The sequence below is a fragment of the Aphis gossypii genome, chromosome 2 (assembly GCF_020184175.1).
Source record: "Aphis gossypii isolate Hap1 chromosome 2, ASM2018417v2, whole genome shotgun sequence".
Taxonomy (NCBI): Eukaryota; Metazoa; Arthropoda; class Insecta; order Hemiptera; family Aphididae; genus Aphis; species Aphis gossypii.
The window spans coordinates 59,077,723-59,095,964 of NC_065531.1; the positions used below are offsets into that span (position 1 = coordinate 59,077,723).

Genomic DNA, 18,242 nt, shown 5'->3' on the forward strand with positions numbered 1-18,242 from the left:
CACAAATATTTTTAACCCCACCTACCAATTTTCTTGGTAGCTTATCCTAAGTCCGTAAAAAGCGGTGAAGGGAAATATTAGTGTCCGCAATTGTTATGTCATAATATTGTACAGCTAGCAGACCATCTTCGCTCAAAATCGTTTTTAATAGAATGATTTTATATGCAAATAAGCAATGCATTGCTTATAGGTTATAGCTTTTAGCCCTATAGATTATTATATATAGTAAAGTGATTTACTTAATGACGAGCTAGTTGTATTTGACAACTACTGTACAACATGACTGTAATGCTGTTTTACATATACCTAGTGATTTGGTACCCAGGTACCTACTTACTTTCTTTGTTTGTAAAAAAAACAATAAAAATAATTTTAAAAAATGGTTAGGATCCCTTTTATAGTTTTAAACATTTTTTTCCATCCGTTAGTTTAAAATAAAATTTGTGTTGCATCGAATAAAAAAGCATTTAAATGTTAAGCCTAAATTAGGTAAAAAAAAATAAAAGCAAAAATATATGCTCTTTGATTTCTTTTGGTCTGCGGCGAACGTATTAGCTAGAGTCTCTATAAAAATGACATTTTTCATGTTTTTCCATGATTGGGATAAGTTGTATTTGACCAGGGGCGGCCTGGGCGATAGCCCATGGCGGGAAATTTTGTTTAAATACCCATTGGTGGCATTTTAGCATTTGTTTAGTTTTAATAGAGTGGAATTTATAATTTAGCCCAGGGCGGCAAAATAACTTGCACTGGCTCTGTATTTGACAGGTTGTATTTCACACCATTGATTAAATACATTTAATCAATACTCCCACTCATATGAACAACTAAACCTCTACCTAGGCTCTAAGGCTAAAACTGTTAATACCTCTCAGAAATTGAGTAACATTTTAATTTCATAATCGTATTAAATAGACAATAATAGGGTGTTTGGCGGTGTTTCAAAAGTCTTCATCCGATTACGAACCTAACCAAGTTTATTTAAAACGAGTTACCGCTTTTGGAGGAAACACTTGTTGATTACCACCAGCTGTTGAGAAAATTGATATCCAATAAGTTATCAAGTCACGTGTTTTGTGGTTTTGTCATTTGTAAATTTTTAATTTTTAAATTTTAAATTTTTATAGTCATGGCCCATGGGTCATGGTGTCATGCTCAAGCAGCTTGCACATATTTCTAACCCTCATTATACCTTATAATATATCGTATATCGTTTTTCATAATAGTATTGTAATTTATTATTTTAATATTTCACAACAGTTGGATAGTTGGTTGACGTCTTTTCACATTCTTGTATAGTCTGTTAAATAAATATTGTACCTATTGTTGTTTTCGACTGTCATTATATATTAAATTTAATCGTCAAGTGATAATTTAGTATAAATAACGGCTCGAGTAGAACAACCATAATATTTTTAGTGTAATAAGTGGTTGCACGAAAACGTTATAACAATGAATTGGCGGACTCCTCTTACATCTTCTCAAGTTCTGGAATTCTTACCTCTGAACACTTGGACCGAAGTATGTTAAAATTTCAACTGTTGAACATTCATATCACAATTAACATTATTACCTATTTTAATTCACATTCTCTATTGTGCATTTGTGTGAAGCAAACAATTATTGTAAATATTTTTTAAAAGAAATGTCCAATGCTTATTTAAAAACATTTTTTCTCTAAATTACCATATAGGTATATTATTAATTATAAAACAAATTCAATTATTTAAAGATATGTGTATATACCTAATAAACATTTAGCATTGGGTATACATAATACATTTATATTTGGGTCAGGATGATTCACCGAGTACGTTCACTCCTTTTCTTCTTCTTCAATAGACAATAATGCAATGTTTCTCAATCTGATTTTTGGAATTTTTAAGTACCTATACTTAAAGGTCATATTAAAATTCTTAAGATTTTTCCTACTACTTAAAGTGCATCTTGTGGAGATAAATACTTCTATTTTCAAATGGCAACCCCTTTTCTACTGTAAATTATTAAACGGACAATTTTCCTTGTTAAATGACTGTTATTAATTTATTTTAAATATACTTAAACAAATTAATATAATTATATTACTTATCAATAGATTGGTACCTACATTTATTTTTATTTTTTCAAACGATTGAATAAATATCATGAATCATAAATATTAATCATTAAACATTTTTTTTTTTTTTTTTAAATAAATTATATTGTATTTGATTTTAGGTAATCTTAATTTCACTTGAACCAAATGAAAATGGTGTATATATAGCTACAACTGAAGATAAAAAAATAAAACAGTTTGAAGATATGAATAAAATGTCAGTATTTGGTGATTGCTTTGAAAAAGTTAAAGAATTTAAGGCTTCGGAAATTGTTGCTGTTATAATAGATGAAAATTGGTACTTAATTATTTATATTATTACTAAATTATTTTATTTGCAATGAATATACTTTTTAAATACATTTAATATCAATTAAATATTTACATTATACTTTAAATTATAAAAAATATATTAAAACTGTATAACAATAAATATAAAACTGAAAAACATTAGTGATCACTTGCATAATGTATTTATCATAGGCGGATATTGGAGGATTAAGCCCCCCTTTGAAATGTAATCAAGCCATACCAGACAGTTGAAGTGTCTAAAAATTTTGTTTATATGGATAAGATAAACATATTAAGCACCTCTACAAATGTGACCAATTATCTGCTTATGGTGCTTATAAAAAATGACTGATTTTGAAATGACTTTTTTTTTAGGTATAGAGGAAGAATGATAAATTACAATGAATTCAAATTTAATGATACAAGAATTGAGTTAATTGATGTTGGTTGTTTTTATCAAACTAAATTAGACAATTTGTTTGTTCTTCCATACTTCTTGTTGTATGAACAATTAGTAAGTCATATACCGAATTACTAAACGTTATATTTAATACAATTTTACACTAAATTTTCTCAATAAATTTATTTTATTTTATAATTTTATGCATATGCTTTTAAATATTATATGAACAGGTACGGTTAAGGTACAGGCAACAGAAGTACAACACTGCATTCCCTTTTTATACTTTTTTCTTTTACTTAATTACTTATCCTATATACCTATTAATCAAAGTTAGAAACTAGAATCACAACCATCAAAATTATGAAAAATACTAAAAATTGTCCATAAAATTATAAATGTATACCCTTAATAAATATTCCATTCAATATTTGTATACATCAGATTACATTCAAATATAAATTATTATGATCTGTATCATTTAAATATTTTTTTTATATAATTTCATCAACATATGGGTCAAAATATTTATTGGCCTTAAAGCTTAAATTTAAAAATAAAATACCTATTTGATTTTAAGTTTTTATATTTGTATTTTTTAATGGAAACTGATATTTTTATTGTTTATTTCTAATATAAATTAATTGAATAGAAATGTGTAATTTCAAACATAAAATGTTCTCAATTATAGTATGAAATAGTATAAATATATAATTGTGTACATATGATAAGCTTTTAATATTGAATTATAATTCATATTTACATTTTTCTGTATTGATGACATAACCTGATAACCTGTATGAATGTCATCAACTTATAGACGATAGAAAATTATTATTTATGTTAATGTTCTTATTGAAATATGGAAATTAAATTAATTTTATATTTTCACTGTATACTGAATAGTCATGGATGCCACATTCAAAAAAAAAAAAAAAATCAATAATACTAAATAATTTTTTTTAAATAATAGGTAACACAATATTATTTTATTCTAGGCTCTACCAATCCAATTCCAGGAGTTTACACCCAAAACAACAAAATTAACTATAAAACCGAATTTTCCTAAAAGCGTAAGTGTGTCTTATAGTATTTTTATTCCATATTATTTTTTATAATTTATTATTAAGTGCCAAAGGGGCCATCTCACCAACATTTGTTTTCTCTGTCTATCTTTCGCATAATATGTTTGTTCCTATATATGTGAGAGATAAAAAGAGAAAATAAATGTTGATGTGGCTTCCTCTTAATATAATTATTTATAGAAGCTGCATGAAGGGATTGTGCTTGTTGATGTTTTTTATAATAATATCAAGTTGAATAACGAAGATGAAAAAAATCAATTAGATACAAAAAATAAGTAAGTATTAGTACCTCCTTAAAAATGCATTTTATTACATAGTTTCAGGTATATTTTTAGAATTATACTAGTAATGATATAAACTTATGAGGAACCTTAAAACTATCAAACTTTTTACTCATAAAAGGTTGTATTTCTTTATTATTTTTGTCCGTCCCTCTATACTCATAATTTGTTGCTATGTAGGTAACTAACAGTGGTGTAGACATTATTTCTGAAAGGGGAGGGATCAAAAATAGAAAATGACATAGTCTAATAGGAGGGGTAAATTAGAAAATCCCTCACCCTCTCAATCTCAAAACTTTTTACTTAAGTAGTAAAATATTTAACAAGAATAAACAATAAATATAATTTTAATTAATATAAAATTCACATCAAATACAATAAGATAAGCTATAAACTATAATAAAGTATTGTTATAATAATCATAGTCGTCATTGGCCATTTCGACCAAATAAACATTACTTTGCTATAAATAAACCAAAATACAATTATAATGGAATTCAGTTTTGACAAAATTGTTGAAATTTAATAGCTCGATTGATCATAATTCATAATATAACAAAATATTTCATTATAGTGCATAGTGCATACTAAATATTCTAAGCAAAAACAAAAAATAATAATGCCAATGGGGAGGGGGATCTGACCCCCATGTCCCCCCTTGTATATGCCTAACCTATGCTAGATGAAGAGTAGTTCTTAATTAACATATTATATATTAAATCCATGTTTTAGAAAATGTATCACTTATAGTCCAGCTAGACAGGAAGAGCAAAAAAATGTTTCATTAATAAATGGAGATTATTGTTTTATTCAAATGTTTAATGATTTGTCTAATATTTATGTATGCAAAGTTGTGAAAAATATTGAAAATGAAAATTATACTTTATGCGATGTTGATGATGTTTTATCAAAAACAATTTACTGTAAAGGTTAGTTAAAAACGTAAATTGGTTCACTGATAAAATAAAATTGTATTCTTAATTAGTAAATTTTGAGTAATAATACCATATATTTATTAGGTAACAATTTTTTTCATGTTTATAATTTTTATTTTATAAAACACAATAGATACATAATATTTTAATTTTTTTTATAGATCAAAAACTCAAAAAATATCCAATTTTGGGCGATACTGTCAAAGTGTTTTCATTCCAAAAACAAGATTATTATAGAGCAAAAATTTTGAAAAAAAATAATGATCAAAATAGTTATGATGTCTTTTTTATTGACTACGGAAATATTGAAACAATTATGTCTAGTGAAATATATGAATTGCCACAAGAATTATGCTGCAAGGTATTTAAATTTTTATAGTTTTATTTTATAGTATAATACAATATGTAATTTTGTATTTTTCTTACTAATATTGATCTATTAAAAAATAACCTATAAGACATTAGGTACTTAAAATTATTGAACAATAATGTTATTATTTATTTTATTAAATTGTTATATTATTAGAGTTTCATAAATTTTAAATTATTTTATTTTTATTTTAGCCTGGTTTAATTATTAAAGTCGGAATTAGTGATTTAGTACCTGTTGAAAACAATTCATTGAGAGCACATGAAAAAATAAAAGAATTATTTGAAATATTCATTAAAAATAAAAAAATATTCCAAATTGTAAGTAATGTTCATATAATATAATGTATATAAAAACATTTTTATTTTTTGAATTTATAATTCAATTTAAAATGTTTTGTAAGATGTGTATTGATAGTTTAATTATTTGTATAATACAAATAGCATATACAAATGCATGTGCAAATATTTTTATAAAATCATAATTTAAGAATTTATTACATAGGAATTTGATGAAACTCCTGAAAATTACTTACAAAATGTAAAATTTAAAGAAATTGAAAATGGATTGTATATTAACGATTTTATAAAAAATTGCTTTAATGAATTATCAGGTAATAGCTTTGTAATATATGTACACATACATTAGTCTTAACAATATGAAAATAAGTTTGGGTACATTTTTTGTTAATAAAAGTTATACAATATGTTGCAGTTACAATTGTATATTATATATTATTATATATATTATGTTTAATCTATTATATATATTTTTTTATATCTAGAAATTGAATGTCAAAAATCATTGCACACACATTTTAAAATAAACAATAACCATCATGATGATATTAATCTTGGAAGAAAATTAAATAATAATGATATTGTTTATTTAAAAAGTTTCCAACCACATAATATTGTTTATGTTATAAAAGATATAAAATTATTTAATGAAATAACATTCAATATTACTCAAGACAAAAGTAAGTTAACTTAAAATGTTTGTTGTTTATCTCCTCTGTTTCTTTTTCTTCATCATTCACTCTCAACTATACATGGGATCAATCAATCCTATACTTTCAAAGAGCTCTGTCCCTATCTTTTTTTTTTTTTTTGTTCTTTCCTATTTGTGAATCATTCTTTATTAATTTTATTCATTTCATCTTAAGTTTTTTCTTACTCTATTTTTTTCTACATTTACTTCCATAGCTACTAACTCCAAGTTACTTTCTGTCGTAACAAGACCAAACCAACTTGATCTATTATAAGGATAATTTTATTTACAATTGATAACATTAATTCTACACTAACTTTCACAAAATAATTTCTTATACCTCTCAAGTTACTCTATACATCAATTTTAGCATTCACGTTTCTTAGTCTCTGTTATACTTACTCTTTATTTTGTTTTAACCTTGTTTTAAATATAATTACCAAAAAACTTTCTCTAGTCCTCTGGCATTTCCTTTTCCATTTAAGCAACTTGTTAACCACTTTATGTGTTATAAGTTATCTAACATCATCCATTCTTAACTAATAACTGGTAGTTTATCACATTCTACCACTTTCTTCTTTTTAATTTATTACTTAAAATGTGTTACCTATAAGTAAAAAAATTTACATTTTACAATTTTAACTTTTATTTTGAGCAGATTCCATACTCAAAACAGATTTCAATGAAGGAGATATTGTTAAAGTTATTTCAGGAAATTCTACATATCGAGCAAAAATACAAATGAAACTTAGTAAATACAATTCAATTTCTGTTATCAATATTGACACCGGTGCTTATAATTTTGTTAAACCCAATTCCATTTATGAGTTATCAAACGATTTAATGAAGGTTTGATTTTAAACTATATGCTATTTTATGTATTGAAAAAATAATATTTTGTATTATGTTTATGTGGCAGATCCCCAGATTATCAATACGACTTAAAGTTTATGATCTTCTTAAAATAAATGCCAACACAGGAGATAAAGATTTATTGATATCATATATTAAAAGTATTGAAAACATTCCTTTATTGGTGGTACGTTATTTTCATAAAAGTAAACATATATACAAATAATGATAATAAGTTGATTCAAATTGTAAATACCTATTTTTGTATTTATACAATATACATTTTATAATATATATATAAAAAAAAAATTATTATTTAGTAAACTAAATTAGTTTAATTAATGTTCCAGAAGTGGGTTCAAAATGATTCAAGTCAGTATAAATATTCAAAAAAATGTGTAATTTTAAAAAGAACAGACAATTCTGAAAGTATTTTCACTGAATTTTTTAGAAGTATCAAGGGTACACCATCGTTTATATGTAATGGTGAGTCAACATTTTTATCTTAAGATTTTCAAACCAAATTTAAAATATAAAATGTAAATTTGTTTTTATTTTATTAGAAATGTCAAATTGTAATGTAAACGATGAAGTAATTAATGAATTCAAAAAAAATTTGAAAATTGACGATTTTGAAAATGTCAAATTAAAAAATGGAGATTATTGTATAATTACCTATTTTAAAAATTTTAAAGACATTTATATATGTAAAGCTGGTAATGATTTTGATGGTAACTTTTATACTAATAATGATATAAATAGTATGTTTAAGGATATGCACCACAGTTCAGGTTTGTAAATTATTTATATTTATTTTATAGTAATTATTAAAAATTACTGAAATGAAATATATTGTAATAAAAATAACTGTTGAACTTGTTCAGATATAAATCTGATTTTGAGTGTATCTACTAACATAATAATAATAACTAAAATTTGAAGAAACGATGTCAATATTTCAATTTTAAAGTTTAAATGGTTACATGGACATAAATTGTGCTATATGTTTGATATGTTTTAACCGAGGTTTTAACCATTTATATTAAATAATTTGGGCACAACAGCGTTCCTATTAAACATACATTATTTTAAGTCCAATATAACGGAAAGAAACAATGATTTTCACTTGCACAGTACCTTCTGAGCGATAAAAAAATAATAATATTTAAACTTGGTTAAAAAGAAATATAAATAGAGCTCGGATTTATATATATTATTTATACTATCAAAATACGTATTTTACTAATTTGATTTATTTATTAATATTTAATTATATGATACATACATATGAGTTCCTAATAAAACAAATTATATTTTATATAGTAAAATTATTAAAAATTATAAAATATCAATTTATGATAACATGCATTTTTAAATTTTTAATCATTATCTACCGTTTATCGAGTTCGACGAGTTCATAAATGTCGAACATTTGTTACTACGAATATTTTGTACTTTTGGAAATATGGGAAATTGTCTGTATTGAAAAATATAGTTGTACCTATATAATTAATTATTATGAATAAATCAAAAATAAATAAATTGTCGAAATATGATGGAAAAAATGGAATTATTGAGAAATATGTAAAAATTTGTACTTATGGTAAAATATGTAAAATAAAATATAGTTCATTTAATTAGAAATCCATTGAAACAAATTTATCACTTACTTAAATTAATTTATCAAATCACAGTAAAAATATTTATTTACATATAAATCCAAGCTCTAGATATAATATTATGTTGCGGTTAACAATGATATTAGTTGTATATACTCATAGATTTATATAAAATGACAAATCCCCAACTTTAATATCAATGGTTAAACTGCTATAAAGAAAACTAAAGGATCTGTAATACATTTTTGAATATTAATAAATTGCTGGTTAATTTTAGATAGTGAAGTAAATGCGAATCCAGTTTTAGGAGACATTGTTAAAGTTTTTTCACCGGCATACAAATCATATTATAGAGCTAAAATTCTTAGTGCTGAAGGTAAAAATTGTTTCCGTGTTTTATATATTGACTATGGTGATATAGAAATGGCTGAATTATGTAATATATTTGAGCTTTCAGATAATTTAAAAAAACAGGTAGATTTTAATTGGTTATTATAATGTTTTTTTTTTTTTATTATTTCTATATTATTTTTAAATATATGTTTCAGCCTGGAAATGCTATACAAATTGGAATTGATATTTCACTTGATAAAACACCAAATGAAGAAATAATTAATATGTTTGATCATTTAGCTACACACGAAATACAATTATCAATGGTAAACAATTAAATTTAATATATATATATTTCTTTTTATTAAAATCGTTTATTTTTTCATTTTTACAGGAGTTTAATGAATCTGATGAAAAAGGATTGGACAATTGTGTTTTAAAAGTCATTTCGAATGGTCTTAATATTAACAATGAAGTTTTAAAACTATTATCCAATGAATCGCCATCATCCTTATTAGAAAGTAATTGTATCATTAATATTCAAAAAGCTTGTATAAACTATTTATAATTTAATTAATGATTTTTTTGTTTAGTCACAAGTTGAAGAATCTATGAAATCACCAAGTATTTTAACTAACGGAACAATAAAGTACAAATTAATATGTAATGGATATTGGATAAGACAGCAAAATAAATTATGTAATTTTAATTAATTTAATCCTATGCATAGGCGAAACTAGATTATGGATATCATAGTATCATAATACTGACTTAGTAATTAGTAGAATTTAAAATAAAGTTTAAAAACTTAGAATTTTTTTTTTCATATTTGTCACTTGGCCTGTTCTAATTAAATTGTCTAGTTTCGCCTATGATCCTACGATTATAGTAGATTTAAATTCAGATAGGGTAAACAACATAAAATAAATAAACTAAAAGAGAGAGAGAGAATTAAAGACCGACATTTTGATATTATTGTCTATATAATTTAGTTACCATGTAGCCATTATGTAGGTTATCTATTTATATCACATTGTTTTATTAAAAACAATATTGTCTAAAAAAAATAATTGCATTACCTATTACTTTGATTGTAAATAGTAATTATACAATTATATACTCTGTCCAGCAAGAAAACACTCCGATTCTACTCACCCTGTTATTGAAACCTAGTTTTGTAAAATATATACTTTTTAAAAATATTTAAGCACAGATACAAATATTAATCTTGAAAAAATTATTAAAATACATATTTGAGTACTAAAAAAGTATTAGAATACTTTAACTCAAGTACTTTACAACAACTGTTGAGAACAGTCCCATTATGTAGCAGTGTTGTGTAGGGTCGTGCAGAACCAATTTTTGTTGGGCTACAGCTTGTACTCTTGCTGGGCAAAGTATAGGTATAATATTTTAATATCATTTAACTTTTTTTTTTTATCAATCCAAATATAAAGAACTAATTATTTTTAATATTGTTTATTATTTATTTACTTATGTTTTTTTCAATCAGCAGTACTATTGACCTCGCGTTTTAAAGACATTTATAAGAAATTTTTTTAACAATTACATGTTGAGATATAATTATTTTGTATAGGTTATTCAACAACAGCAGTTGAACAGTTATAAATATAGAAACATAAAAACAGTGTTTTTGCTAAAAAATTAAATATTTATTATTTTTCTATAATAATATAATGTACATAGATAAATTGTAAATTTTAACTACAGCATTAATTTCAATAGTATTTCTGTGTATTTTTTAAATGCATAACTTATATAGGTACATAAATAAATATATCAAATTAGAATATCATACAATAATATTGAGACAGTGATTGGGAGTAACAATATTTGGTTATGCATTATCAATTTCAGATGTAATATTGTTGATTATTACAATATTATGCTGATATACATAACTTATACAAAATTCAAATTTAATCAACTATAATATAATATTGTAATTCTATTTGAAAAAAAATTGAGAATAACATATTGAAGCACCAAATTTATAAATCCATTGTCATAATAAAAATAAATAATAATAAAATTGTAATTAAATTTTTTTATGCAAGATGTGAAGTAATTTAAATAATACTATTTAATCATTACATTATTGAACACATGAGATTACAATACTTCACAAAAATCAAAAACTGAAGGAATTATCCGAAAATAAATTTACAAATATTTTTCATAGGGTTATTGTACTTTATACAAGAATAAAATCCACATTAATTAGTAAAAATATAGCCTAAAAGGATTGAAATTATTAATTTTTCTTGTATGTACTAAAAATAACCTAAAACAATTTTAAATACTGTTTAATACATCGTTTTAACAAAATAATATTTTGTTTCTGTTTCACAATAATAATAATAATAATAATAATAATAATAATAAAAAACAATAATACAATATAAACATATTTTTTTAAATGAGATTAGTTCATAAAATACACAAAAATATATATTTGAATATGCAAGATTACAATAATAAAAATATAGTTATTTGATTGCTTAAAATAAGTACAACATTGAGAAAATAATAATAATAATAATAATAATAATAATACATAATACATAAATTATATTTGTTTCAACAAGTTTTGTGTTGAGGTGCATTCTGTTATAAAGCACATATACATATAGTTAACGTACAATAAATTAATTTGTTAATAATTCATTAGTTAATATTAATAATTTAAATATTTAAATAAATAATAACTAAAAGGCACTACTACATGTTAGACACGTGATTAATGTAACAAAATTAAGTTTAGAAATAATACAATTGATAAGGAAAATAAATATTAATAAATGAAAAAAAAAAGATGTTTATACTTAATAAGAAAATAGAAATTGAGCAGGAATTTGATTTAGTTCTAATTGCACATAATATATATATCTTTTACTATATATTTAAACTTAAATTTGATTAAAGGAACTTTGGCACGGCTTTTGCGTTTATGATAAATGATAGATATTAACAATAATTAATTTTTAATTAGAAATTGGAACAAGTACAGAATTAAGACTAGACTATACTTCAATCAATAATTAAAATAGTTGCCAAAAAAGGGGGAAAAATACGGACAATTTAAGCTAGATTTTTTTACACCCACCCACCATAATATTTATTTAGAATGCTTAAGTTATTCTACAAAATTAAATGCAGAGTTCAATAAAATTCATTAACATAATAGAAACATAACAATTAATGACGAACAAAAAACAATTGATGAAAGTACACAAAAATTGTACTCCTGATAACAAGTAAGCGTCAATTATTTCTTTTGTTATAAATCTGTCTAAAATATTACAATTAGTTTTATCGTTTATAATTTCTCTTTAGAAGATACCCAAATGTGTCTACCAGAATTTTTTTCGATCATTGCTTTTACATTATCATACACTTCTTCATATGTATCACCTTGTACTATACCCGTAAATTGATCACCAAATTCTTGTTCTATTTTAGCTGCTCGTTCCACGTGTTTTCTCGCTTCTGCTTCGCTCATACGCTTGCACATTTCCATTAAAGCTTCTACACTCTTTGGCTTGAAGAATATTGCTATAGAATGCAATCCGGCAACTTGAAGTCGTTTAATAGCATTACCACTTACATCGAGTATACAATGTTTACCCGATTCAGCTACATGACGGACAGATGAAACGGATGTACCATATAGGTTGCCATTGAATTGCCCAGCTTCAATGAACAAATGATTTTGGATGTCAAGGTCCATTTGTTCACGAGATTTTACAAAATGATAATCACGACCATCAACTTCATCTGGTCTTATTTCACGAGTTGTGTGAGGAACACATGAACTAAAACGTTCTGGATACTCTGAAATTAGGTCATCGTTTATTTTATCCTTTAATGGACCAAGTATAATGACAGGTCGTGCATAGGAGATTTGAAGTCGAACCTATAAAATATAATTTGATATTAGTATCTAATTACTTAATACAATACAATCACAAACAATAAATTCAAAAATAAAGGTAGACAAGTTGGTATTACTCTGTTATATATTAGATTGAGTGGATCATTGTAATGAGTACCTATGTTAAATTTTAATTCAAAGATATATAATTGCATTTAAAAATAATTCTGAGTCTTTCAGCCTATATCAATATCAAATTTCATTTGTAAATTTTAATAAATATTCTAGTTTCTATGGGTATTCATTTTAATTTTTGAATTTTAACAAAATAAATAAATGAATAAATCCGAGGTAAGTACATTTATTTTTTAGCCCAGAATCTAAAATTCATTTCCAAGTTCCTAAATAAATATATTGAAATTGATTGTTATATTTACTATATTCAATAGAAATGATTGAAGTGAACTATTTACTTTATATATTATAAGTAATTAAAAATTGTTAATTGCTGACGAATAGTCACATAATTTGATATTTTTTTCACGTAAAAAGTATAATAGTATAATAATATAATCAATGATTAATATGTCAGTTGGGCATTAAATGTTAAAATTGAACTATTTCAATAATTATTATCTAAGTGGAACATTTTATGAAATTAATATTTCAGAAAAAAATTTAAACAAATTTAATGTCAAGGAATTATTGATAATGTTTAATAGTTAATTATACATTATCATGAATGATAATAACATATTTATTAGTCATACATATTTTCATAGTAATTATTTTTTAAACAGAAAAAAATGCCGGATAGCAATATCATTTTCGTCCAGGGACAGACAACTCAATAAAAAATAAAATTCTACAAATTACGTTAAACTAAATTTTCTTATATTTTAATACTTAATAAGCAGATTTTATTTGCAATTTGTATTAACAAACTAGAAGAAATTTTTATATCCTTAGAATGTAAACATTTATTTAATTAGTACCTAATTAGTAGGTAATCATAAAGGCTTGAAAATTATGAGATTTAAAATAGAAAAAAAAATTATAGCTTAATATGTATTTGTTACATTGTTGTACCTATTTGTATTATTATTTTTATTAATATATTACTATTATACAAATTATTTTATTAAATATTTGAAAAATTGTTATTAGTAGCCAATGTTAATTTCAAAAATATTATTAATAAAAATATGTTTTAATATTTGTATAGTTGTATATTAAATTATAGTAGTTATGAAATGAAAATATTAATAGTACCTATGCATGTTTTTTTTTCTAAAATTGACATAATATATTCAAATATACATAAATTTGTTATATTTTTTTTAGTCATCTATAACTGAGAGCTTGTAAAAAAATATGCAACTTCTAGGCCTTAAATATCATACTATTCTCATATATCATACCTTTAAATTAGTAATTAACATTTGATAATACATACCACTGCTTCATAAGAAGGAGTTTCTTCAATTTTTTCACATATATTTTCTCTAGATTGCCTTTGCAATACCATATCATCAAGGCCATTCTCATACTTCCCATCTTTGCCTCTTCGTACCCATGGAAATCTTCTACTAAAAGTCATTGATTTTTTTTTTCTTTCTAATGTCGATAACCGATCCAAACTTTTGCTTTCATTTCCTCGAAACTTAACAGATCTATCACGGGCTTTTTGTTTTCGCTCCCACCTGCGTTTCGAAGGTATAATACCAATACCCTCTTCTCGACCAGTAGCTAAGACTTTTCGTGCTTGCCACCATTCATCATCACTTGCATTAGTCACATGAAGAATAGCACCATATTTGAATGGTAGTCCAATACTAGGAAGACCATCATCACTGGATGGATCATAATCAAATAGGGTGCGGACATACAAAGTTTTTTTCTGAGTAGTGCGCATCAATGTACCACAAGAAGCAGCAAGTTGAGATTTTAGTTCATGAATTTTAGCTTCAAATCTAAAAATAAATACATATTACTAATAACATAAAAATTTTAAAATATGTAACAAGCCTATTTTTTTAGTTGTTTTTAAGTACCTGTTATAATCTTTGGGTCGATGTTGAACTGTTAATAAAACGGTTTGTCCAGCATTTTTAAGGGCATCAGCTGCTTCTTCGTGTGTTGCATTATTCAAATCAACTTCATTTACTTTTAGAATAGTATCTCCTCTTTTCAATTGTCCTGTTTGATCGGCTGGACCACCAGCAAGAATGAATGATATAAATATACCTTCTCCGTCTTCACCACCAACAATGTTAAATCCCAAGCCCCCTGAACCTTTATGTAAAACTACTGTTCTTACATCATAATTTGGTAAGCTTTCATAACTTTTTACAGTATTTAATGTGTCAGTAGAATAAGAATTTGGAATGGTATCAACGATGATTGGTGATGGCGCAGAATCGGTATATGTAATTGGTTCAGTTTTACCAATGACTAATACCACTTTTTCACGGGTATTTTTTAATGTCCATACAGCTTCTTCGTGTGTAACATTTTCTAAATTACGGTCACCAAGAAGAGTGTTCTTGACTGCAACTAGTTTATCACCAACCAATATTCTACCATCTACTTGGGCAGCACCACCATCCATTATTTTAGTAACAAAAATTCCATTATCACCAGGTATGTGTTGATTGCCAATACCACCCGCAATACTAAATCCCAATCCCTAAAAAAAATATAATCTTCATTATTTAAAACTACCATATACCTAGGTACAAACTAATATTAATTTAACATTTTAAAAGAAGACATAAAATTTACTTGATAATACAATAGTTTATGTAAAATGTCAATGCTAAGTGCCAAATACTAATTAGAAATAATTAGGATTAAATTCTATGTTCTAGGTAGTAATGATTGTAATATATAAATATATTCAATGAAAATCAAACGTCAGATTAACCCCAGATTAACCAATATATATTTGATACCTAAATTTAAAACAATCAAAAAAATATGATGATACTAAGTATATAGCTAAATTAATCAATAATAGCCAATGGTAAAATAAATAAATATAATTTTTATTTTTATTGGGACATGATTTTGTTATTTATTCAATGTCAACATATCAGTTGTTATGGTTACAGAAAGGTTTTTGGAACAACCAATAAATTATTTGTACAATATGTACAATTATTGTCAACGGAAAAAAGTTTAATAAAATATTTGATACCACATAGAGAATGACAAACTAAAGTAGTTGCTTTAGTGAGAATATAATATGGATCAATGAATTCTTAGAACATTTTATCATCACTCATCAAACAAAATACGTCAATTTAAATAACACTAATTAATTTATTGAAAAGAAAATATATATTATATATATATTGTTATTAGCATTTCTATCTACATTATTATATTGAAAAATCAAAATTGTTCAACTATAATAAGACATAAATGACGATAGATATACCTTGGTGCCTTTGCTGAGTTCTATTTCTAAAACATTTGGCCCCAAGGGCAGCACATTTTTCTTGCGTTTGACACATAAAGTAACTCTATGTCCCGCTCGTTTGAGTGCATCTACTGCAGTTGAATGAGGGACTCCAACAACAGGCGTATCATTGACTTTGGTGATGATATCGTTGACACACAACCGACCATCTCGATAGGCTGTACCACCAGGGATTATTTTGGTAATAAATATGGACGTATCGTCATCAGTTTGAGGATTGTCTGTACCTCCTGGACGCATGAAAAAAAAAAAAAAACACAAACATAAGCTAATCTGTCACCTCTCACATTAGCAAAAACTCGGTGGCAGCTGCATTCCATATATTATACACAATACTTACTATTCATCGGGGCATAATTAATCAAACCGGGTTATTACCTGTACCTACTTAATGTTAATGAAAGAAAAACTCAAAAAACATACCAGCAATGCTGAAGCCCAGTCCTGAGTCACCTCTTTCCAAGGCTATCTCGTCCACAATCCATTCGGGTTTGGCGTTGCCGTTCATCTGGCCGTCCAGACTAAACAGCGACGACACTTTTCTGATCATACCATTCGAATTGTTGATCGGTTTCTTTTTGGTGGATGACGACCGGTTGAGTTCTTTCATAGCGTCCAGCACCCGGACATCAGTCGGATGACAAGCGGGGCGGGCGGAGGACGGGAGTCGGCACTGTTGCACGAGCCACAGAAAACGTTGACGTCCGACCTACCTATTTTAGGAAATCAGTTGTTTTTTTTTTATGTATATTTATATTTTTTACGACACCGCACTTGTACACGCACACACGCACACACGTACGAACTCACACTCGCTAACGAGTCACCGCCTACCTACCCTATTTCGTTATCGGACGGTACGCGGACACCGAGCGTTGCGCGTGCACGTCTGTTAACGGGCGCGACGAGTGAGGACGATGAATGATGATGATATTAATATTCTACAGTTGATATCTTTTCACTGGCGCTGCTACCGTTTTGCTGGGCGGAGATGACGACCACGACTGACCACCACTGCAGCTGCTCAGTGCACACTGCTTTATATTACCGACTACTGTTGACGGGGAACCGAAAACTAAAAAGTGTAGTTGTAAAAAAGCAAATAAAATGATAATATTTAAATGGCTAGCGATAATTGTAATTTTTCTGAGCTTTTCGATATTCGCCTCCAGGCTCCAGTACACAGTAGTCGTCGGTTGAAGTCCAGTGGAATGTTTTAATTATCGCGAGAAAATTGTTTTATTTAAGAGTATAGTATACACACACTCACACATACACGCAAAGACGCACGCACGCACAACACATACATACGCACACACACATATGAATTCCACGACCGAACGAAAACAATTGTTAGACCAGTGGTTACCAAAACTGCTGTAAACGTATACAATACGAATACCTATGCCTTACGCGGCCGTCGGTTGTGAACAGCGATTGAAACTATTGTAATTTGTAATGCTTACGTATTATTAGTTTGTAATTACAATGTAAAACATGCTCGACTGACGTAGGGGTATTACTATCACGACTGTACACGATACATTAGTGTACCTAATTAAATAATATTCGTATCGAATATTTGTCCGGCAGAATTTCTACCGTTATTTTT

At 26.0% G+C, this 18,242-nt stretch overlaps 2 protein-coding genes across 5 annotated transcripts; one reads left to right on the forward strand and one right to left on the reverse strand.

Annotated features, from left to right (window-relative positions):
• Window positions 1-892: 892 nt before the first annotated feature.
• Window positions 893-12,875, forward strand: LOC114129948 (uncharacterized). 3 transcript variants are annotated; one of them, XR_007604428.1, is made up of 19 exons: window positions 893-1,521; window positions 2,218-2,393; window positions 2,762-2,900; window positions 3,785-3,859; window positions 4,052-4,146; window positions 4,885-5,081; window positions 5,249-5,448; window positions 5,652-5,777; window positions 5,962-6,070; window positions 6,242-6,436; window positions 7,106-7,296; window positions 7,367-7,486; window positions 7,650-7,785; window positions 7,863-8,090; window positions 9,196-9,392; window positions 9,467-9,577; window positions 9,646-9,772; window positions 9,845-9,950; window positions 12,735-12,875. XR_007604428.1 is itself a non-coding variant. In XM_050201731.1 (18 exons), exons 1-18 carry the CDS (start codon window positions 1,453-1,455, stop codon window positions 9,853-9,855), a joined length of 2,502 nt encoding a protein of 833 aa, XP_050057688.1. In that variant the 5' UTR covers window positions 893-1,452; the 3' UTR covers window positions 9,856-10,724. The 3 variants fall into 3 exon arrangements, 2 of the variants coding, with proteins under 2 accessions (XP_050057688.1, XP_050057689.1); XM_050201731.1 differs by lacking the exon at window positions 12,735-12,875 and having other exon boundaries at window positions 9,845-10,724; XM_050201732.1 differs by lacking the exons at window positions 893-1,521; window positions 12,735-12,875 and adding an exon at window positions 2,579-2,696 and having other exon boundaries at window positions 2,260-2,393; window positions 9,845-10,724.
• LOC114129934 (disks large 1 tumor suppressor protein) lies at window positions 12,475-18,055 on the reverse strand. Of its 2 annotated transcripts, XM_050201733.1 has the most exons (6): window positions 17,465-18,055; window positions 17,054-17,339; window positions 16,589-16,860; window positions 15,201-15,835; window positions 14,603-15,119; window positions 12,475-13,188 (listed from the first exon to the last, which is right to left on the reverse strand). In XM_050201733.1, exons 2-6 carry the CDS (start codon window positions 17,238-17,240, stop codon window positions 12,592-12,594), a joined length of 2,208 nt encoding a protein of 735 aa, XP_050057690.1. In that variant the 5' UTR covers window positions 17,241-17,339; window positions 17,465-18,055; the 3' UTR covers window positions 12,475-12,591. The 2 variants fall into 2 exon arrangements, with proteins under 2 accessions (XP_050057690.1, XP_027850607.1); XM_027994806.2 differs by having other exon boundaries at window positions 17,054-18,055.
• Window positions 18,056-18,242: the final 187 nt, after the last annotated feature.

What these genes read in the sequence shown, in the direction of transcription:
- LOC114129948 (XM_050201731.1), top strand. Translation starts at nt 1,453, where the DNA reads ATGAATTGGCGGACTCCTCTTACATCTTCTCAAGTTCTGGAATTCTTA. An exon ending in GTTATAATAGATGAAAATTG is followed by an intron (nt 2,394 to 2,761) that starts GTACTTAATTAT and finishes CTTTTTTTTTAG; the next exon opens with GTATAGAGGAAGAATGATAA. An exon ending in CACAAGAATTATGCTGCAAG is followed by an intron (nt 5,449 to 5,651) that starts GTATTTAAATTT and finishes TTTTTATTTTAG; the next exon opens with CCTGGTTTAATTATTAAAGT.
- LOC114129934 (XM_050201733.1), bottom strand. Translation starts at nt 17,240, where the DNA reads ATGAAAGAACTCAACCGGTCGTCATCCACCAAAAAGAAACCGATCAAC. An exon ending in ACTGGGCTTCAGCATTGCTG is followed by an intron (nt 16,861 to 17,053) that starts GTATGTTTTTTG and finishes TCATGCGTCCAG; the next exon opens with GAGGTACAGACAATCCTCAA. An exon ending in CTCCTTCTTATGAAGCAGTG is followed by an intron (nt 13,189 to 14,602) that starts GTATGTATTATC and finishes TATATTTTATAG; the next exon opens with GTTCGACTTCAAATCTCCTA.